This window comes from Myxine glutinosa, chromosome 6 (assembly GCF_964187855.1).
Source record: "Myxine glutinosa chromosome 6, kmMyxGlut1.1, whole genome shotgun sequence".
In the NCBI taxonomy this organism is placed as follows: Eukaryota; Metazoa; Chordata; class Myxini; order Myxiniformes; family Myxinidae; genus Myxine; species Myxine glutinosa.
In genome coordinates this window covers 50,786,092-50,809,591 of record NC_136266.1, presented here as the reverse complement: position 1 = coordinate 50,809,591, position 23,500 = coordinate 50,786,092, and the positions used below count along the sequence as shown (strand labels likewise).

General features: G+C 41.0%; 1 protein-coding gene across 3 annotated transcripts in view; it reads left to right on the top strand.

The window, feature by feature from the left end:
* Positions 1-23,500, top strand: part of PC (pyruvate carboxylase) — a 663,757-nt gene that overhangs the window by 488,749 nt on the left and 151,508 nt on the right. For all 3 annotated transcript variants that reach the window (XM_078779838.1, XM_068119999.2, XM_068119997.2), the window contains exon 14: positions 16,715-16,871. In XM_078779838.1, coding sequence (XP_078635964.1) covers positions 16,715-16,871 — 157 coding nt within the window. The remainder of the gene's footprint in view (positions 1-16,714; positions 16,872-23,500) is intronic.

Sequence of the window (23,500 nt, the reverse complement as noted above, 5' to 3'; positions counted from 1 at the left end):
GAGAGATGTCCACTTTAACAAGCACATGATCAGAAGAACCGATTGGAGCAGAAGAAGAGCAGCAGACATTTTCAGGGAAGTTAGTCATAACCAAGTCCAGAAGAGAAGATGCTCCGTTGACTGAAATCCGGGTCGGGAAATTGACAGTTTGTGTCAGTCCCAGTGAGTCACAGAAGTCCTTTGCTGAAGAGCCATGGCTGGTGAGAGAGGTACCCACACCCAGCCAACTGGCATGGTGACAGTTGAAATCACCACATATGAGGAAGAGAGAGTTGGGATGGGTAGATAGAAGTTGGTCCATATTCTCAGACAGCGAGATGTAGATGGAGTCATCACTGTTTGGTGGACGGTACAACACACATATGAACAAAAGGTGGGAGCGAAGGGGAAGCCGTAGCCAAAGGTATTCCTGGGGGTGAGGTGGAGAGAGGGCAGTGCAGGGCGAGTGAGGAAGAGAGTTTTTTATAAAGATAGCAACCCCACCTCCAGGACGAGGCTCAGGTCTATCATACCGGAGTAGGGAGTAACCTGGGAGAGATACCAAGGAATCAGAGACATCGTGAAGGAGGAAAGTTTCTGTTAAGCAGATCACGTCAGGTTTGTCAGAAGCAACCTGTATGGAGAGATCAGACATGTTTGAGCGAAGGCCCCGGATGTTTGAGGTCCATACTGTTAAGGAAGAGGAAGGGGGAGCATCGGATACAGAACAGGGGGGGGGAGCAGTAGGGTAAGATGTGGAAGAGGAGGAAGAGGTAGGGAGAGCTGTTGAAGGTGTGTCAGAGATTACAGAATAGCTCGGAGAAAGGGAAGGATGGGGCAGACAAAAGGTTTGATGGTGATTGGGAGAGGCGCAGTGAGGTGTTATTTGACGAGGGGGAAGAGCGAGGCAGAAGGTTGAGGGAGATGAAGGTGAAAGTTGGAAGGGGGAAGAAGCGGGGAGGACGCTTTGAGGGGGAGGGGTGAGAGGGGAGTCTAGGAGGGGAGGAGTGAGGGAGAGTCTCGGAGGGGAGGGGTGTGGGGGGAGATTTGAAAGGAATGGGTGATTGGGAAGATTTGGAGGGGAGGGGCAAGGGGGAAGATTTGAAAGAGATGGATGATGGGGATGATTTGGAGGGGATGGGCAAGGGGGTAGATTTAGAGGGGAGGGGTGATGGGAAATGGGATTTTGGGGTGATGGGATTTTGAAAAATGTACGATTAATGGGAAACGAACATTTATTGCAAAATGAGTTTCTTGAGACATTCGAGTCAAAAATACGTTTGAGGACGCTGGAGGCAGGATGGAGTGCTGGAGAGTTTAGGGAATGAATGAAAGATGCACTATAAGAGATGGAATTTTTTTTTGGAATGAATGGATTTGGTGAGCAAGTCGAAAGCATCCTTTTATAGAAGAAGAAGAAAAAGGTGTTATAGAATATGACAGAATATAGGTCTTCAGGGTTCAGGTGAAACATTTTTTAACAACGTGATCACAAACAGCGTGGTCGAAGAATGAACGAACGAACAACTAAGAACGAATAAACGAATAAAAACGGAAGGAAATGTTTTTGGGTTTTTTTTTTGTTTTTTTTGAGATTTTAAAACAAGGAAGTATGGGATGAAAAGACCGTGAAAACAGAGACCGGAAAAAAATTTCAGCGTGATCGGAGAACCGCTGAGACAAAAACAAAGCCTAAAGCCAAGGTTGGACACAGTAGCCTAGTACTACACTTAGGCCTCAGAATACACGATGAGAAAGACCGACGATTCTGTACACAGGTACAAAAAACCAACGCCAAGAATACTATTAAAGACACCCCAATAGGTACATACCCCAATAGAGTTGCCGTTTTGTCATGGTTTAAACCAATCATAATTCAAACAATTATTTTGCACAAATGTATTTGTAATATACGTGATATCACATTTTATAAACAATTGAAGTTGAAAAAAAAAAAATTCCCCAAAAAAAATTGGAAAATTGGAAAAATTGGAAAATCAAAAAAATCAATCAAAAATCAAAAATCAAATCAATCAAATCAAAAAAATTGGAAAACATATACCCTTAGAACATACCGACGGGAGAGATATGTGCATTCCAGAAGTTTGGTACGATTTCACTGAAGTTTGAGAAAGTAGTTCAGTGACGAGACAAGACAACACAACACAAGACAACACAGGACAGACGCTGCACAGATATATATTATATATATATATATATATATATATATATATATATATCGCACACGTACATGATTTGTGCCAAATGTTTGCAATTACCATGAGTAAATGTAGTCATCTGGTACCAACTGTAGTTTATTTTTGCTACACAAACCTCCTTGGCTTACTATTTGCACACCTTTGTGCCTGCTTTAGCTCCATTGATTCACCATTTGTCTTCAACTTTGGCAATTTCAATGTGACATTCTGAGTTGCTGTCAATTGCATTTCTGTTGGCTGAACATTCTGCTCACACCCGGCCATCAAGCGGGTCATCAGCCCCTGCTTTTCGTTCTTCCTTTTCATTGCTTTATATTCTTCGGGCTAAGCCTTCGGCCTCGCATACATATCACAGTCCGAAAGTCCTGAGAGTAAGAGAGATGGCTTGTTGTTCGGTGATGAAATGGACATGTTGGACAGCCGCACCACCTTCCTGAGCCGGTGTTCCCAATAACGCCCCCCCAGGACAGACGCTGCACAGATATATATTATATATATATATATATATATATATATATATATATATATATATATATATATATATCGCACACGTACATGTTTTGTGCCAAATGTTTGCAATTACCATGAGTAAATGTAGTCATCTGGTACCAACTGTAGTTTATTTTTGCTACACAAACCTCCTTGGCTTACTATTTGCACACCTTTGTGCCTGCTTTAGCTCCATTGATTCACCATTTGTCTTCAACTTTGGCAATTTCAATGTGACATTCTGAGTTGCTGTCAATTGCATTTCTGTTGGCTGAACATTCTGCTCACACCCGGCCATCAAGCGGGTCATCAGCCCCTGCTATTCGTTCTTCCTTTTCATTGCTTTATATTCTTCGGGCTAAGCCTTCGGCCTCGCATACGTATCACAGTCCGAAAGTCCTGAGAGTAAGAGAGATGGCTTGTTGTTCGGTGATGAAATGGACATGTTGGACAGCCGCACCACCTTCCTGAGCCGGTGTTCCCAATAACGCCCCCCCAGGACAGGCTGTGCATGCCAGCCAGCCACTCACGATGATAGACTTGGCAGCTGCGTGACAGGTTTTGATGAACCACTCCAAGTTATGGTTTGAATGTGTCGAAGTGCCAACACATTGGTGTGCTTTGCTATCTGAGGAAATGAAAGCAACTATACAGCGTAAAACAATAAGTTTTATATTGCAATTACTGTGTTAAAAAGTGAAACATTAAATGGTGCTCTGTGCACACACACAATCTTTGCATGATCGCAGAGCCAATCAAAAGTGTTCAATTGAACAATTCACTAATTGTTGTGATATTTGCCTTTGGCTCTGTGCAATGGGGACATGGCATGTCAATGGATGTCGACCAGAAAATCCATCATTTGGAGTACCTCTTGTTGTGACTTCCTCTGCGCTCATGCCTCTTGTTTACCTGTGTGCTGTACCATCCTCCAAATAGTGATGCCCCCGCTTGCATCTTCCTCTCTCAAACAATATTTCTCAAAAGGATCTCAAAAGGACCAACTCTTAACCACTCATCCCAACTTGGTCTTCCTCATATGTGGCGATTTCAATTGTCACCATGCCAATTTGCCTGGTTGTTGGTAATTCTCTCACCAGCCATTATACCTCTGAAAATGCCTTCTGTGACTCCATGTGACTGACTAAGTCTGTAATCTTTCCGACCCAGATTTCTGCCAATGGCAAATCCTCCCTTCTGCATTTGATGATGACCAACTTCCTCGCTGATGTCTCCTGCTCTTCCTTTGCTCCGAGTGGTTCGTCTGATCATGTGCTTGTGAAGGTCAACATCTCTCTGGCTATTCTCAGATAACAGCCTCGGTGCTGGTGAGTCTGGCAGTTTCCTCAGGCAGATTGACGGGTACTGCAACTAGCCATCTCTCTTCAGGACTGTTGTTGTTGTTGCCTTGAAACAACTTGCCTTCTTCTCTTGGAAGGCAAATCCAACTGAAGGTAACCTCAGATCATTCCACAAAGCTGAGCAAAGGCTTTTAGAAGAGATCCGTGTAGGAGGAGATGAAGTGAAGAAGCAGCTAGAACTATTAAGGGATGATAGTGCTCCAGGGCCGGATAAAATGCATCCAAGAGTATTGCGGGAGGTGGCAGAACTTATAAGCTTGATATTAGCGGATGTCTTTTAAAAGCTTGTTGTAGTCAGGACAGGAACCAGAAGATTTGAGAATAGCGAATGTAACACCGTTGTTTAATAAAGGAAACAGAGAAGAATTGGGGAACTATAGACCTGTTAGCTTGGCTTCAGTTGTGGGAAAGGTTTTCGAGACATTAATTAAGGAAGGGTGGGGAACCATTTGAATGAATGAAAACTAATTAAAGGCAGTCAATGGATTTACTAAAGGGAGATTATGTTTGTCAAATTTATTGGAGTTCTACGAAGTCATTTCTGGTTTGGTGGCTGAGGGAAATGCAGTGGATGTAGTATATCTTGACTTTCAGAAGGCATTTGATAAGGTATCACATAGCAGGTTGTTGGCCAATGTGAGGGCATGTGGAATGGCTGGTAGAGTACATAACTGGATTGGAAACTGGATTAGTGATAGGAAGCGAAAAGTGGCAGTGAGTGGGAGGATACTTGCTGGGAGATTATAAGTAGTGAGTACATCAGGGATCAGTACCTAGACCATTATATAAAAAAAATAACCACCTTTAGAGGCCATTTTTCCCCGCAAGCGGGGGTTGGCCTTTTTTGGGAACCGTGGTTGTTGTTGTTTTTTGGTCCCCTTTTTGAAGCAATGTTTTACGGCCGGATGCCCTTCCTGACGCCAACCCTTTTTGCCGCCTTTAACGACAAACAGGGAATTACCAGTGAACTGGTACTCAATTAGCCGACCTTGGAAGGATGACAGGCTGAGTCAACCCCCCTGGTGTTAATTCAGCGATCGACCGGGATTCGAACCCAGGATCCTAGGATCCTAAGCCGGCACCCTAGCCGGGGGTTGGCCTTTTTAGCCCAACAGCCCAACACCAGTACCTAGACCATTACAATTCGTAATTTACAGAAATGATTTGGTTTGTGGGGTTGAGAGTCAGCTTACTAAATTTGCAGATGGCACAAAGATTGGAGGTAAGGTAGAGGGCAGAGAGGATGGTGATCAGATTCAAGAATGGCTAGATACTTTAACAAGTAGAGATGCATTCAAAGTACACCACCTCCATGCCAAATAAATAAACAAGAAAGAGCAATCAGAGATTGCAAACCCTCACCAGGATGTATTTTCAGTGGTTTTTAAGGCTTTTGTGTTAAAACAAATATGGCGGCCGAATCACGTGACCTATGACGTCATCGTTTTTTTTTCTCCACTAATTTATTCCTCGATTATGCTCAAGAAATTTCATCTTGATCGAATGAAGTTTTATACTTGTCAAATTATGACGTCATAATAGAGGCACCTATGAGATCATCACCAGATGTTATTCCACATGGAAAGTTTTTTTTTATAATGAGCCATGTCTCAATTTTTTCTATGCAGCGCTTCAGAGATATAGAGGTGCAAATGTTTTTGGGTTTTCCAAGATGGCGGTCGAACCACGTGACCGATGACGTCATCTTTTTTTTTTTCTCCACCAATTTATGCTGACATGACGCTCAAGAAATTTCATCTTGATAGGATGAAGTTTTGTACTTGTAGAATTATGACGTCATAATGGAGGCACCTATGACATCATCATTAACATATTTAATTCCCCATGGAGAGTTCTTTACAATGAGCCATGTCTCAATTTTTTCTATTCAGCGTTTTCGGAGCAATAAATATAGAGGTGCAAAGCTTTTCGGTTTTTCCAAGATGGCGGCCGAACCACGTGACATATGACGTCATAATTATCATTAAAAATTTATACAGGTGGAGTTGCACCTATGGTGAAAATTACCTATCAATCGGACCAATGGTTGCAGAGAAAATCATATTTATTCTGTGCGGACAAACAGACAAACAAACAGACTCAAATGCAATACCCTCTCCTCAGGCGAGGGAAATAAATAAATGACATCCTCCAGCGCGCGGCATTGCCGAGACACCTGCGGTGCCCTGCGATACCTGTGCAGCACATAGAGATGGTATTGGAAGGGAGAGGTGTACAATAATTGATTGATTAATTGCGTAATTAAAATCAAGAAATAATAATCGTAAAATAATTTACTAAACAATTGGCTAATAGCATACCTCAACCACCACTGTTGTATCCGAAGCTGTAACTTTTTGAAAATTACTCAAATTAATTAATCAAAAACTAAATAAATACTTGATTAAATGATTAATTATGATTAATTAATTATCCATTAATTAAAAAGATTAATTATGATTAATAATGATGATGATTAATTAATTAATCAATAAATAATAATCCATTAATTAAATAATCAATAAATCAAAACATAACATGTACAGCCAAATCACTTGGTCACTGTTGTGCCCAAATATCAGCTTCCTAACTCAAAAGTCCCCGAGATATTGCCCAGATGATAAAGAAAATAAATAAACACATAATTAATCAATAATAATTCAGTAACTAATTGATTGATTAATTAAAAAACAAAAAATACCGTTTTTGTCAAAGAACGTCACACCATTGTGACAAAATTTCAGCTTCCTAGCTCAAAGGATGGATGAGATATCGCCTCTCCAAACAAGAAAACAAACAAATGAAAAATCGGTCAGAGACCGAGGACTTGCCGGAATGTACTTTTTTTTGTCGGCCATTTTGGGTCAAAATGGCGGGAAATCGTTACATGTATATATGCTAAACAATGGAAGGTAACTGAGTAAGTGTATGCATATCTCTTTTCCTTTCAGAGTTATAGTGGTTTGAAATATATTTTCAATGAAAACTTGGCCCCCTGACCTTTGACCCCAAAAAATAATTACAACTAAGCATTGTTGACCATTTTATGCCACATGTTATATTTCGGGAATTGAATAATGAGCATTTTGGTGTTGGTTAGAAGGGAATCGGATAATGTTTGACAGAGTTATTAGTAGAAAAAACAATTTTTGACCTTGAGTTTGACCTTTCAAGGTCACTCAAGGTCAAAGGTCATGGTGCCAAATGAATTGTCGTATGTGATTTCCTATATGTCAGTAACAGTAAGTTTATGCATATCTCTTGTACTTTTAGAGTTACAGTGGTTTGAAATATATTTTAAATGAAAACTCGACCCCCCTGATTTCACGTTTTGGGTGACCTTGACAATAAGGATAACAAGAAAAAGAGCAATCAGAGATTGCAAACCCTCGCCAAGATGTATTTTCAGTGGTTCTTAAAGCTTCTGTGTTAAAACAAATATGGCGGCCGAACCACGTGACCGATGACGTCATCATTATTTGTTTTCTAAACGAACTTATTCCTAGATTATGCTCAAGAAATTTCATCTTGATCGGATGAAGTTTTGTACTTGTCGAATTATGATGTCATAATGGAGGTACCTATGACATCATCATTAACATATTTTATTCCCCATGGAGAGTTCTTTACAATGAGCCATGTCTCAATTATTTTCTATTCAGCACTTTCGGAGATATAGAGGTGCAAAGTTTTTCGGGTTTTCCAAGATGGCGGCCGAACCTCGTGACCGATGACATCATCATTTTTTTTTCTCAACCAGTTTATGCCGACATGGCGCTCAAGAACTTGCATCTTGATTGGATGAAGTTTTGTACTTATCGAATTATGACGTCATAATTGGCCTAGAGAGTTAAAAATTGGGCACAGTCTATTCCAGGACAAGACAAATATGTGTGTAAAGTATGTTGATGCTATGTGCAACGATTTAGACGTAGTACTGCTCACAAACAGACAGACAGACAGAGAAACCAACCAACCAACATACTTGCCGGAATAGATTCCGGCAAGTAACAAACAGACAGACAGACAAACCAACCAACCAACATATTCCGGCAAGTAACAAGAAATATGTCGTGCATACGATACTTGCGAAATCCTTGAAATAAGTTGTTGGCCTTGTTGACCTCAAAAATACTTGGTGGTTGAATTTAGTGACCAGATATGCAAATCCTCTTCAAATTTCAAGTCAATCAGATGAAAATTGAGGATTTTTGAAATTAGGCCTATGTTGACCTTTTGGCCTATGTTGACCTCAAAAATAGTTGGCGGTTGAATTCAGTGACCATATTTGCAAATCCTCTTCAAATTTCAAGCCTCTTGTTTTCAAACAAGCCTTCAAATTTTAAAATTTGGCCTCTCTTCTTCAGACAGACAGAAAAACGCACAAGACCAACCAATATACTTGAAAAATGTTTGATTTTCACAAGAACAAACAAGAAAGAAACCAGAGTGAAAACTGAGTACTCCCTTTCAGAGCGCGTGATGCAGCGCCTGGAGATGGAATAGGAACGGAGCGTTATACAATAGATTGGTCAAAAAATTGGGAGATGCAGTTTACCATAACATAATGTAAAGATCTGGGGATGGTAATAGATGCAGCTCGGTAAGCTGACAGCACAGTGCCAATATGGTACACCAACAGGGTTTTTGGTTGAACAGTATTCATATGGGGATAAATTATAAATCAAGAGGTAGATGTTAACACTGTATGAATTTAGTGAGAATATTTTGTACATTTTTGGTCAACACATCTGAGGAAGGATCTACTGCCATAGAGAGGGTAGAGCGTAGAACGACTAGATTGATCCCAGGGCTAGATAGACTAAGGCTAAGCTATGATGAACTGTTGAAAGAGACAGGATTTTACACATTGGAAAGGAGTTGATTGCAAGGGGGTCTGCTGGAGATGTTTAAAATAATGAATGGTGTGGACAAGATAGGTAAAGTGGAGTTTTCAGCAGAGTAGACAGTGTTAGGACCAGGGGTCAAGACTTGAGGGTAAAGAAGATGAGAGTTATGGCAGTTTTATGGTTGGGTCTTTCAGTTCAAAGAGTGGTTAATCTATGGAATGGTCTCCCCAGAAAGGTAGTGGCAGCAGAGGGGATAGATAAGTTTAAATGGGATTTATATCGGTACCTCGATGCATTGGACATAGAGAAGTATGAGGATAATGGCTTGTATGTGGATGGGTGACAATACTGGGTTTTGGTGCAGTGTAGGCTTGATAGGCCCAATGGCCTCGTCTTGTGCCAAGGTTGATTTTGTATCCTTGTGTATCAATCATCGCAGTAGACATCAAATCCTTCTTTTTCTCAAAATGCCTGATCTCTGACCATCAGTTTGGATTTGGAACAGGTCAAATTATCTACCTTGTACATGCTGTGTCTGCTCTCCCAAAAATGTATGGAGGCTCTCAATGTCAGACAAGAGATCAGAGCTGTCTCTCTTGAGTCTAGACATACAGTCATGTGAAAAAGTAAGTACACCCCATGTAAAGATTTGGCTTTTTCAACATATTTCAACATACAGCTATTTGATCTTCATTTCAACAATATTGATAGATAAAGGTGATACAATATAACAAATATCATGAAACATTTACATTTTGTAGTCCATTGTATAATTTAAATAAACATAAATGCAAATTTCGCATGTGGAAAAAGTAAGTACACCCCTACATTTATCATTACTTCAAATACCTAAAATTACAATCAGGTGCACCAGCTCAGGTGCAAATGATTAGAACATCGATGGAGAGGATCTTGGAGGAACCTGTCTTATTTAAACCTCAGACATTTAGTTTGGTTTGCTCTTTGTTGTTGAAGTGTGTGGCGTCACCATGCCTAGATCAAAAGAGTTCTCTGAGGCCTTCAGAAAGAAGGTTATAGATGCCTACGAGTCTGGGAAGGGATTTAAAAAGATCTCCAAACAATTTGAAATCAATCATTCAACTGTCCGGAAGATCATCTACAAGTGGAGAAGATTCCAACAACTGCCAACTTGTTCAGGCCAGACCGCCCCAGCAAGTTCAGCCCGAGAGCAGACCGCAAGATGCTGAAAGAAGTCTCTAAGAACCCCAGAATGTCATCACGGGACGTACAGGTAGCTCTTGCCACGGTTGATGTCAAAGTGCACAAGGCTACCATTAGAAAGAGGCTGCACAAATTTGATCTACATGGGAGGTGTGCCAGGAGGAAACCTTTGCTGTCCAGAAAGAACATCAGGGCAAGACTAAAGCTTGCCAATGAACACCAAGGCAAAGACCAGCACTTCTGGAACAATGTGCTCTGGACAGATGAGTCAAAGGTAGAGCTATTTGGCCACAGTACCAGAAGACATGTTTGGCGAAAACCAAAGACAGCATTTGACCACAAGAACCTGATACCAACTGTAAAGCATGGTGGTGGAAATATTATGGTTTGGGGCAGCTTTGCTGCATCAGGGCCTGGGCAGCTCACCATCATAGAATCCACTATGAATTCTTCATTGTACCAGAGGGTGCTTGAGGATAATGTGAGGCCATCTGTTGGAAAGTTGAAGCTCAACCGGAGGTGGACCTTGCAACATGACAATGACCCTAAACATACCAGTAAATCCACCAAGGAATGGCTGAAAAGAAAGAAATGGAGGGTTCTGGAATGGCCAAGTCAAAGCCCGGATCTAAATCCTGATGTTGTGGGGGGATTTGAAACGAGCGGTGCATGCAGGAAACCCCTCAAACATCGCACAGCTGAAAGAATTCTGCATGGAGGAGTGGGCAAAAATTTCTCCGAGTCGATGTCAGAGACTGGTAGACAGTTATAAGAAACGCCTACTTGAGGTTGTTTCTGCCACTACCACCTATTAGAGCCAAGGGTGTACTTACTTTTTCCACATGCGAAATTTGCATTTATGTTTATTTAAATTATACAATGGACTACAAAATGTAAATGTTTCATGATATTTGTTATATTATATCACCTTTATCTATCAATATTGTTGAAATGAAGATCAAATAGCTGTATGTTGAAATATGTTGAAAAAGTCAAAACTTTACATGGGGTGTACTTACTTTTTCACGTGACTGTATCTCGAGCATTCGATAAAGTCTAGCACCCCTCCCTGCTCTCCAAGGCCTATTCCACACTTGGCTTCGTGACTTCCTCTACTCTCGTAGCCAAAGTGTGGCTCTCAGCAGGATCCTTTCATCTCCTCTCCTTGTCAAGTCTGGAGTGCCACAAGGTGGTGTATTTGGGCCCCATCCTATTCTTAATCTTCATCAATGATATCTCTGACTCTCGGGGAAATCCTCTTTATCTCTTTGTTGATGACCCAGCCTCTGCTGTAACATCCTCCATCTTTCATAAGGCAGGCAGCAGCCTCTTCCGTCTCTGTAGACCTTAATAGAATCATGAGCTGGTCAAACACTTAGATCATGTCTTTCAATCCTGAGAAATCCCACACACACACACACTCTATCTCTCTCCGAAAGGACCGTCTGGTAATCTCTTCCATCCTTGATTAGCATGTTTGTGCATTGTTTTTGTGCTATTTATTTTCATGAAAAAATAATTAAGAACATGTCACTGTTGGTTGCATCTTTGCTGAGAGTGTGGCTCTCTGTGCCACTGATGCAGGCGCCTCCTGTTTCCAGTAAGCTGGTATTCATTTTGCCGACCCTAAAAGAATGACAGGCTGAGTCAACCCACCTGGTGTTATTTCGATGGCACGACAGCGGCTCAAACTCAAGATCCTAAGATCTTAAGCAAGCCAGTTTAACTGCTAAGTCAACATCAGGCTTCTTTTCCTTCCTGAGAGTTTGCTTCTGTATCCATCTTGTCCACCCGCTGGGTCCTCCCCTATAGTCCTCATTCTTCACAGCATCCCTTATCTTCGAAGTTTCCATTTTGTCATTCAACCCCACTTTTGTGTATTTTTCCCTTTTTACTCCTGTTCGTTTTTTTCTGTTGTGTCCTGATCCGTTATATGCTCTAGATCCTCCACGATCCTCCACTCTGTACACAAAAAACACTTTGCTCTTCCCCAAGAGCCATTTAGGTGCTTTCAAACCTAGGGGCTCGTCATCTGGAATGATAGCTTTGTATCTGAAATTTCTGATCATAATTGTTTTCTTGGCCTGTACCGAAGTGTGTTGCCATTGCCTTCTTCCTGTCAGTGTCAATACTAGACAGGTGATGCCCAGCCATTGTTCTCCAAAAGAGAATCCTCTGTCTAGCATCAAGGCTATGCAGCCATTACTAGCAATATGTGCCAGCTGCCTGCATGGCCACCCACCACCTGCTCCCATGACTTTACATAACCCTGATCAGGAGGCTAAAATGGAGTAATGCACCTTGCCTAAAAGTGGCCCAGGAGTTAACGAATGCAGAGGCCACCTCCTTAAAAAGGGATTGCTGCCTTTACTCCATTAAACCCTTCACCTTTGGTTTAAATACCTGAACCTCAAGGCAGCAGTGGATTTTTTCCAATGGATTCAGGGTTTCCGGGTTACGGTGGATTCATGTTTTTTTTCTCTGAGATGAGTTACCTACCATGGATAATGAGCTCCATCTGCCCAAAGCAACTGGTTTGAAAGCGCCAGTGATTCGCCTTTCACCTCTGCACCCATTAGTGAGAACAACCCCACCATGAGAAGGCTAGTGCGAGGCTAGACTGTCAGAGGCTGTTTGAGAGGCTGGGCAATTGGAGTATTTTGTAGACATTAAGAGCTTCTCCTAAACGTCGCTCCCTGGCATAACAGTCCACAGAGGGTCAATATTATATTATATGTGTTCGAATTTTAACGCATGCTTTAGTGCATGCCATTGCTTTTGATGTTCGTTTGTATGAGTTCTAAGGGATAGGTTGGAGGAGGGTGTCATCAGGTAGGCACTGCACTGTAATAATATTAAAGTAGGTGCTCTGCATATGCACAAATTCTGAAAAATCCAAAACATAAACTATTGGATGACCAAGGTCTAAAAAAATGAATGAAAAATTGTGATTGACCTCCATAGTTGAAGATGGCCGTTCACATGTGACATGTGGCCAACCTGCGTATGTGAATTAATTTCTAGCGTAGGATCTGCTGCCCAAGCAACAACAATTACACTCTGACATTGCATGCAAAGTAACCTCTTGTCAAGGGACATCCAAGAATATCAGACTCGGTTAATCCTCAGTTAAGGCAGGAGTTGTTCAGGATGCCGGCGATGATTCATCTACTCTTCATGAAAAATAAAACCACGGTAGGAGCTTTAATATCCCCCAACAACTGGTGCTGGCAGGCAGCTTCTTCGGTTTAATGCCATGCTGATCTGTGGCACGGACATTGATGCCTCGCCCTGCATGCACAACACCAGGATGAAAGTTTATACCTCGGCTGAGATTTGAGGCCCGTCTAGACAGCTCAGAGGCGAGTGCGCGTACCTCTCAGCTATCCAGCTAGACCAAAGAATCATCCCACTATCAATGCACCCTTTACCTGACTCACTTTAAGAAAAAATTGGTCACCAAAAAGAATGTCACTGGAGCCCCCATTATGCTTTCACCTGCAGGGATCTTTGCTTTCACCTGAACTTCCATGGAGTTCCTGGAAGCAGATATGAATGCTTGGCAAAGGCCAACCAACTGAGATTCTTCTATTGTATTTTCAGACTTATCACTGCACTCGTTTGGTGCTTTTGCATTTAATATTTCTTTAACCTCCTGAATAATTGGAACTTAATTTGTTCAAGTTATTGGTGTGACGAAAACGAGCAAAGCTATCTGGCTGAGTGTTTTCATTACTGACATCACCGTTTCCAAAAAACTTTTTGAATAATTGAAAATTGTGCTTTTTCTAGTGTATACCTGGAGTATTTCATTTGGCCGATGATACAATGCACGGAATTTGGAATGCTGAGCACGTACTGCAAACAGTGTTGGAAAGATTTTTTTCCTGCTGCCTTGGTGAAAGCACACATAGTGATTGAGAGGGCACGTTTGTTTCCAAGAGGAGACTGCTCTCAATCAGTGTTGTGTCTCAGGTGTCATTGGTTTGAAATATGGGACATTCCTGTTGGACTTTGCCTGTTATTGCGTCCACCGATGCTCATCCGTTTCCTTGATTGCTAGTTGAAGAATGGTGAGCAGAATCGACCCGCGTTGAATTTGTGTGCGGAGCCATTTGATGCAAACTTGGTGGCAGTGCGAATTTTTATTGCGCAGAGATGTCTGTTTGTACCGTCCGACGAGATCTACATTGGGCGTTCAGCGAGGATTCCGATGTGACATATGCATACAGCCATCACCATATCTAGACAGCATGCTCCATGCTGGGATGTCAGCGCTGTGTCTGAACCTTTCCCTGTTTGTCCCGATCAACATCATGACTGCGTTGCCAGCGGCGTTGATTTCACACTTTTATTTATGCTTCGGGTAAAGGATTGAAGGTTTTATTTCCAGGATATATCTGTCTGAAAGGTTAAATTTGTTGCAAGGTAGTTGTTTTAACTTCATCTTGATTCCTTCGCAAAGTGTCCAAATTGTTTTTGTTTATCATTCACTTTGTTGTTGGAGAGCATTGATCTTTCACTTTGTCTTCATTCACTCCTCTTCCACTGGCCAAGTCGACTAAATGATCGACTTTCATGTTGTCATTGATGTCTGCAGGTATCAGTATCTAAAAGCATCGTGGAGGAACCTGAAGCCTATACTGTATTTACACGTATGACATGGACATTATGAGATGTAAATATACTTTTACATGACTTGCAAGGATATTAAGTGGACAATTTGGACTAATCTGTATTGTAGAAAATTTTTTGTTTAAATTTCTGAAAAATATACTTAAGAGAAAACTCACCAATACATATCCAAACGATGCACCATATTATATTGCTTTCTTAACGCAGCAGATTAACTCACACATGTATAGACACACTTGTGTAGAGCCACCCTGACCCACACTCAAATCATTACTCCCTTCAGCCTCAATAAACGATAACACTTCAATGGTCGTTAAATCACCACCTACAGAGATGCCACGAACACACATAACAGACAGTGTGGCATACTCACTATATATCACCACCAAGTGATAATGGAAAAAATAACTCCCGTCATTTCACAACAATAAAGGGTTAAGTTGGTGAGAAATGGCCGCAGTATGACAAGATTGCCTTAAATGGACCTGAGGTTCATTTCGGTGCAATGTGCTCACGACGAAGCAATATGTGGGTACCGTTCTAACTTGAGCATCTTTGTATAGAGTGGTGACTGATCTAGTTGATGTGCGAGCTGTTAGGTCGCAATTTGTCAAATCTTGTAGTGAGCGGTGACAAACCTGATGTTTATTAACATTTAATGCCAATCGCTCAAATGAATTCCGAACAACTGTGTACCGGTTGCATCGTTTAGGTTGTGCGTGTGTTTCTAATAAGTTTTTAGTTTATCATTACCATTGATTATTACCTTGTCGTCTTGTGCTCTTTGCATCTCTTTGCTTGAGCGGTAATCAGACTGCTTCATTGTGAAGTGTGGCAAGCTTTGCTTCATATTAAAATGTGTACACCACTCCACTTCAATGACAATGTGTAGTGTCGATTTGTTTTGGGGCAAGCACTGTGCTTTCTTGCTAATTGCATTGCAGCGATGCTGAGTGGGCTGCACTTAATTGCCTCCACTGTTATGATAACTCCTCACTATCACAATCTCTGGGGGACATTCACTGTAGATCGTTTCTGTTTTTGCATCGTTCTTATCTCCTGCTCACTCTCAGCCAGAGTAGTGTGAACATGTCAAGAACAACAACACTCTTTCTGATGAGATTGAGCTCTCCTGAGGTTGACTTTAGATACAAGGTTTTGGATTGGGGAGCAATGAGGGCAGCAAGGACGATGTCCGTCAATAATGACTTTGATTCTCGTGCTTGGTGTGATGTCATTATTACCGACACCACCAAAGGTGGATGGAGGTTATGTTTTCACCCCTGTCTGTTTGTTTGTCTGTTGTGAACAAGATATCTCAAAAGGATGCGGAGAGGTAGTGTATGTGACCACGGGCGAAATGATTCGATTTTGGTGAAGATCCGGATTCGGATCCGGCTAGTATAATTTTTAAGTGATTCTTCACCATTGGGAGACAGGGCCAAAAACGATACATAGCAGGATATCTCAAAAAGTTGTGAACAGATTTGGACTAAACTTTGTGGACCGGTTGTGTGTGTGACAAGGAAGAATCGATTCAATTTTGGTGGAGATCCAGATCCGGATCCAGCTAGTAGAATTTTTAAGTGATTCTTCACCATTCAGAGATAGGGAAAAAACCAACATATAGGAGTATATCTCAAAAATTTATGGATGGATTTGGACAAAACTTTGTGGACATGTTGTGTGTGTGTGTGACAAGGATGAATAGATTCAATTTTGGTGAAGATCCAGATCCGGATCTGGCTAGTAGAATTTTTTACGTCATTCTTCACCATTGAATAATATGGTCAAAAACGATATGTAGCAGGATATCTCAAAAAGTTGTGGATGGATGATTTTGATTAAATGTGATTCTGTATTGTGATTTTTTGGTCTACTCTAGGATACAAAGCGTAAACTGTTCACCTGGTGGAGGTATGCTCTCTACTGAGTGCCGTTCTATTTTATATTTATTTGTTCATCCATCCTCGTGTGTTCTGCCCCACCTTCCTGCTAGGTGCAACATTCGATGTGGCGATGCGTTTCCTCTACGAGTGCCCTTGGCGGAGGTTGCAAGAGCTGCGTGCACTCATTCCGAATATCCCATTCATGATGCTGCTGCGTGGAGCTAATGCTGTAGGATACACTAATTACCCTGATAACGCCGTCTTCAGGTGTGTTGCATTGATTTGGTTCAGCTACGTCAATGTTTTTAAGTGCAGAGTAGACAATGTAGTGATTAGCCATGTGTGTAGTAAGGACGGTGTGGATATGTAGGAACATAACAGTGTGTGCAGCTTGTATGAAGCTAGATTCATAAAATTGAATGTAGCAAACTGAGAAACGACTCCACACAGTGCACACCACTAACACCTGTTTTTCTTTTTCCTTTTACCAAAGTACCAATTGTACGAGGGCCAGTCAATAAGTAACCTTAAAATGGTGATATAAATTCGAGAATGTAATGTGTGTAGTTGCAGACGACATATGTGATATCTATGGGTAAGAGTCATGTTTTGCCTGTTTTAGATCTGGCAACATTAAGTGTATGACGTCAGTGGAGCAGTTCCAAGAGGGCGGCTCCCTTAGAAGCATGCACCAGGGAGGAGAAACGTTCTGTCATCCATTTCTTGGGAAGTGAGGGTGTGAATCCCAGTGAAATCCATCGCAGAATGAAGATGCAATATGGTGACGCATGTTTATCGATGCAGCAAGTGTACGACTGGGACAGGAAGTTTAAAATTGGAGTGTCCAGTGTGGCAGACGCTGCTCGCTCGGGTCGGCCTCATGCAGCCGACACACCAGAAATGGTTGCAGGAGTTGAGCACGTGCAAAGGGAAAACCGTCGCATTGCGCTGGATGAAGTGGTCTCCGAATTGAACATTAGGCATGGTTCAGCACACCATATCATTCACAACGTGCTGGGGTTCCGCAAAGTGTCTGCAAGGTCGGTGCCTAGACAACTCCAAACTGAAAGAACGACGAGTGGATGCATGTGAAGAACTTCTGCGATGTTACGAAACAGAAGGTGACACTTACTTACAGCGCATAGTGACTGGGGATGAAAGCTGGGTCCACTACTTTCAACCAGAAACAAAGAGGGCAAGCAAAGAGTGGCGCCATTCAACTTCACCGACGCCCAAAAAATTCCGCACAGTGCCGTCCGCAGGAAAGGTGATGCTGACGCTCTTCTGGGATACCCGAGGCCCACTTGTGGAGCATTACATGCCCAGAGGGACCACAGTCACCAGTGCATCAAACTGCGACCTCCTTTAAAATCATCTGAAATCAGATGAAAACGTCGTGGACTACTCACCACCGGTGTTTTGCTGCAGCATGACAATGTTCGGCCCCATATTGCCCATGCTACAGCTGCAACAATCGAGGACCTGCATTTTGAGTGTCTTCCTCATCCACCCTACTCGCCAGACATCGCCCCTTCGGATTACCACATCTTTGGGCCACTTAAAGAGGCGCTTGATGGAACCACTTTTCGATCTGAGGAAGAGGTCCAAGAGGTGGTACACGAATGGCTACACAAGCAGCCAAAAGGTTTTTTTTTCTAGAGGAATCCAGGCCTTAGTTAAAGTGCTGGAAAAAATGCATTGAACGCAATGTAGATTATGTTGAAAAAATAACACAGTTGTTACACACGTACATGCAATAAACAAGTTGTGATTAATAGTTTAAGGTTACTTATTGACTGCCCCTCGTAATACGTAATTGTTTCATACATTATGTATAAGTAGTCCCAAAGAAACCTGCAGATGCTCGGGCAATCAAAAGTTTGGAAAGTATCCGAATAAAGAGACACAGGAAAGCCTTCATGGATTGAGGTTGGCCTCATGTTTAGCGTTTTCATTTGAACCCGTGGCTCATGACGCTGGGATTCCAGATTCAAATCCTGTACACTATATTGTTCACCTCGTCATTGTATACTACAATGTGTTTGTTATTCATGAAAAAGTGCACTGACTTCAACGAATGTCTTTGTCCCGTAAGTTACTTATTTTTAAAAAAAAGGCATAAGGCTCTTTGGGAGTATTGGGAATTGGAAAAAGATATGGTTCGGTTATTTTTTTTAATAGTGTAATATTTCAGTCTTTTTACGATGAAAGAAACTTCAAAGGATTTTTGAGAAAAGCATTCAGTCAGCTCAACTATGCCAGGTGGAAATCGGTGCACCAAATGTCCTGCTTCCCTCACTCTCATTCTTCCCCTTGGCCATTCTTCCTCCAAGTCTCCATCTTATGTGTCCCACTACCCTGCTATCGGTGTGTTTCCCCACTTTACACTGTGTTCGAGCTGTTAAGTTGTGTTCTGTTATTTGTTCCAGCTCTTCCCTGAGCCTCGACATTGTATAATTGTTGGCATAGCCATTAAAAAGAGAGACTGGCAGCAATCCTGGAAACAACAATGCTGCATCATAGACAGGCAATATGATAAAACCTTGAGGACCATGGAAATTTCTAAGAGAGAAATCTCTCTAATCTAAGAGAGAATCTCTGACAAAAATTGTATCATTGTTGATCATTCTTTATTAATGCATCTTTTTTAGGCCCATCACACAAGGAAAATTTGACTGTTGAGGACTTCCTTTGGTAAATTTAGACGTAGTGGTATTGTGAAAAGATTCCTTGGGGATGTATATTTGTGCTGAATGTTGGGAGTGGGGGGAGTGAGGGTGTAATCGTCTGATTAGAGTAGCAGCAACAATAGATTTGTCTTTCTGCAAGTTGTCACAAAAATAACAGAAAAATGATTGCATTTCCAAACGTACATTATTTTGCCTTTGCATGGCCGTGGAGCGCATGTTTGAATGGTTTTGTTTCACATTTTTCATGCACACAGAAATTGGAAGCCACCTCACGGTAATAAAGACCGTTTTAGAAGGATCACTGCTCTTCTGGATGTGTATGTTAAAAATTTTCGACCACCACATCTGCACGGAGCCGAGTGAGGTTTTCCATCAGGAGTACAAGTCCCCTTTGAGCCAAAGCTAATGCCTATCAGCTTCCCTTTCTTTTTTGAACATGCAGATTGTTAAACCATATTGCCTTTTGCAGATTTTATTTTACTTGAGGCTTTGTTTTTTTTTTACTTTGAAGACCTTAAAATTTATCCTCGATTAACCAGTGCATATTGCCCGAATCTTCATTCGAATCATATTTTGATCATTAAATCTTGTCTGATGTACCATTTTGTTTGTGATTAATGGAGAGAGGAGACAGATGAGAGAGAAAAAACAAAATGTGTGTGTAGATAGATAGATATATATATATATATATATATATATATATATATATATATATATATATATATACATATATATATATATACATATATATACATATACTACCGGTCAAAAGTTTTAGAACACCTCAATTTTTCCAGTTTTTATTGAAATTTACGCAGTTTAATGTCTCATTGTACTCTAAAATTAAGCACAGAACAAATAAACAATTGGAGATAAAAAAGAAATCAAAGAATCATTTTGTTAAACAAAATTTAATTTAAATTTTTGACTCAGCAAAGTAGCCACCTTTTGTAGATATAACCGCCGAACACACTCATGGCATTCTTTGTCCGATGAAAATCAAATATTGTTTGCGGAGTTCTTCCCAACACTGTTGCAGAAGTTCCCACAAATGGGTTGCACTTGTAGGTTGCTTTGCTTTCACCCTTCTGTCCAGTTCATCCCAAACCAGCTCGATGGGTTTAAGTCTAGAGACTGCTGGCCATTCCATGATTTGAAGCCTACCGTCTTGTTCTTTTCCTCGAAGGTAGTTTTGACATAGCCTGAAGGTGTGTTTAGGGTCATTATCTTGCTGTAGGATGAACCCCTGACCAACTAGGCATATACCAGAGGGTATTGCATGGCGCTGCAAAATGCTGAGATAGCCCTTTTGGTTCAGAGTGCCAGTCACTCTGTGCAAGTCGCCGACTCTGGATCCAGCAAAAGAGCCCCAGACTATCACTCTTCCTCCTGCATGTTTGACAGTTAGTATCACACACTGAGGAACCATTCTTTCGCCGACTCGACAGTGTACAAAAACCCTGCATGATGAATCAAAGATTTCAAATTTTGATTCATCGGTCCATAAGACCTTCTTCCAGTCTTCAGTAGTCCACAGGCGGTGCTTCGTGGCCCAGGCAAGCGTCTTTTTCTTATTTGCCATTTTAGCAATGGCTTTCTTACTGCCACTCGACCTGTCAAACCTGCAGCTCGAAGTCTTCTCTTCACAGTTGAAACTGAGACTTGAATACTTCGACCAGTGTTAAGCTGTGCTTGAAGCTGTTGTCCTGTGAGTCGCCCATCACGCAAGCTATTGACTCTCAGAAACTTGTCGTCTGATTCTGTTGTGGCTTTGGGTCTGCCAGACCTCTTCCTGTCAGAGTTTCCTCCAGTTTCCAATATACTACTTCCTGCAGTGCAATATTGCCCAAATAATGCTTCAAAGGGTGTAATAACAGTCTGTTCAAATACTGCTTTTATACAGACAGGGGGTTTGTAATCAAGTAATCGGCAGAGATTCGGACACCTGTAGGAATTGTTTGCATCAACTTTCAAGGCTTAATTTACTTACATTGCTGCAGAACAGCTGTAAGTTGTTAACCCATTACTTGTTCCCTGAAGAAGGCGTTTTTTTTACAATATCGCTGTGCAATTTACATTAGTTTCCCGTTTTTGCTAACCTAAACTTTTTTTTTTAAACCTCGTGCAGTTTACGTACCATTTCAGGTTATTCACTGGACATTAAACTGCGTAAATTTCAATAAAAACTTTTGATCGGTAGTGTATATGTATATATATATATATATATATATATATATATATATATATATATATATATATATATATATGTATAATTGTATATATGTATGTATGTATGTATATGTATATATATATATATATATATATATATATATATATATATATATATATATATATATATATATATATATATATACAGTGGAACCTTGACTTACGAGTTTAATTCGTTCCGTGACCGAGCTCGTAACTCAAATTGCTCGTATCTCAAATCAAATTTCCCCATTGAAATGCATTGAAATGCTATTAATCCGTTCCAGCCCCCAAAAAACCACACCAATTTTTTTTGTTACGTGTTTTTAAATAAGAAAAATGTACTTTATAAATAACAAATAATGTATAAACAAGCACGACCTCGTATATACTGTACATAATAAAAGACAATGTAAAGAAATAAACTGGTTTTATTAAGTGTATTTACCTTGAAGATCAGACGAAGATGCTGGCGGAGGTGGAGGGGATAACTTTTGCCTTTTTCGCCACACTTTCCTCGCTTTCACTTGCAGGGCGTTTAAAGAAAAACCTGTCCAACGAGGTTTGTTTCTTCCTCCCTTTCAAAATGTTTCGAAAATGAGTGAGGCAAGTGTCGTTACACAGCGCCAACGCCAAAATAACCGAAATGCGAAAACTAAAATGCAGTGCTATACGATAGAGATACTGTACGTGCACGGCAGGCAAGATAACCACGTGACCAGAACCCACCTGGCGGCAAAACTCAAAATAACCGAAATGCGAAAACTAAAATGCAGCGCTATACGATAGAGATACTGTACGTGCACGGCAGGCAAGATAACCACGTGACCAGAACCCACCTGGCGGCAAAACTCAAAATAACCGAAATGCGAAAACTAAAATGCAGCGCTATACGATAGAGATACTGTACGTGCACGGCAGGCAAGATAACCACGTGACCAGAACCCACCTGGCGGCAAAACTCAAAATAACCGAAATGCGAAAACTAAAATGCAGCGCTATACGACAAAGATACTGTACTTGAACGGCAAGATAACCACGTGACCGGGTGGCGAAAGCTCGTAACTCGAATCTCGGCTCGCATCTCAAAGCAATAAACCGCCGGAGCGACGGCTCGTATCTCGAAAAACTCGTAAGTTGGGGCACTCGTAAGTCAAGGTTCCACTGTATATATATATATATATATATACATATATATATATATATATATATATATATATATATATATATATATATAATTATATATATATTTACAATAATATAATATTAACTAGAACGCCACTCAGTAGAGCGCATACTCCCGCCGTGGGTCAAGTTGGAATAATACGTTTTGTTTAACATCCCCTCTCCCCAAAACAATAAATGATAAAGAAAGTAGGCCCTAACTGTCAGAGAATTAATTTTAATATATCTCGGAATTAGAGGAGAAAAACATCATTTAAGAATAAGAATAAAAGCTGTAATGCAGTAAAACAGAAAAAAATCTTTCCCAAAAAAATTCCCCTAAAAAATTCCTGGATCAGGAATAATATCCGCAGCTTCATCAAAAACTATTCAATTCTTCCTTATCCCAAGGGCAATCATCCCACTAACTTTCATCCAAATCCGTTCAGAACTTTTCCAGATATCTTGTTCACAAACACATGAACATACGAACACACACCCACACACGGACGGACACGATCGAATGCATTACTCCCTGGCGGGAGTAATGAACCTGAAAATCGCAGAGCCAGAACCAGAATTATTTATTTGGTCTGGGAAGCCCATGCGAGGTTTCTTCTTCTTCAGCCTCTCACAACCCTGGGTGAATATGCGATCTTTTAAAAATAAGTTGGAATTTTGCCAAATCTGTTTTATGCCTTTGTTAATATAGCTCAGCCATTGACAAATCTGGAATTATAATTTTATTTGAGGTTCAAATTAACCCGGGAGATTGTGTCAACCGATGCCTGCAAGTCTGTACATGTGATAAATAAATTAATCGTCCACAGCCGA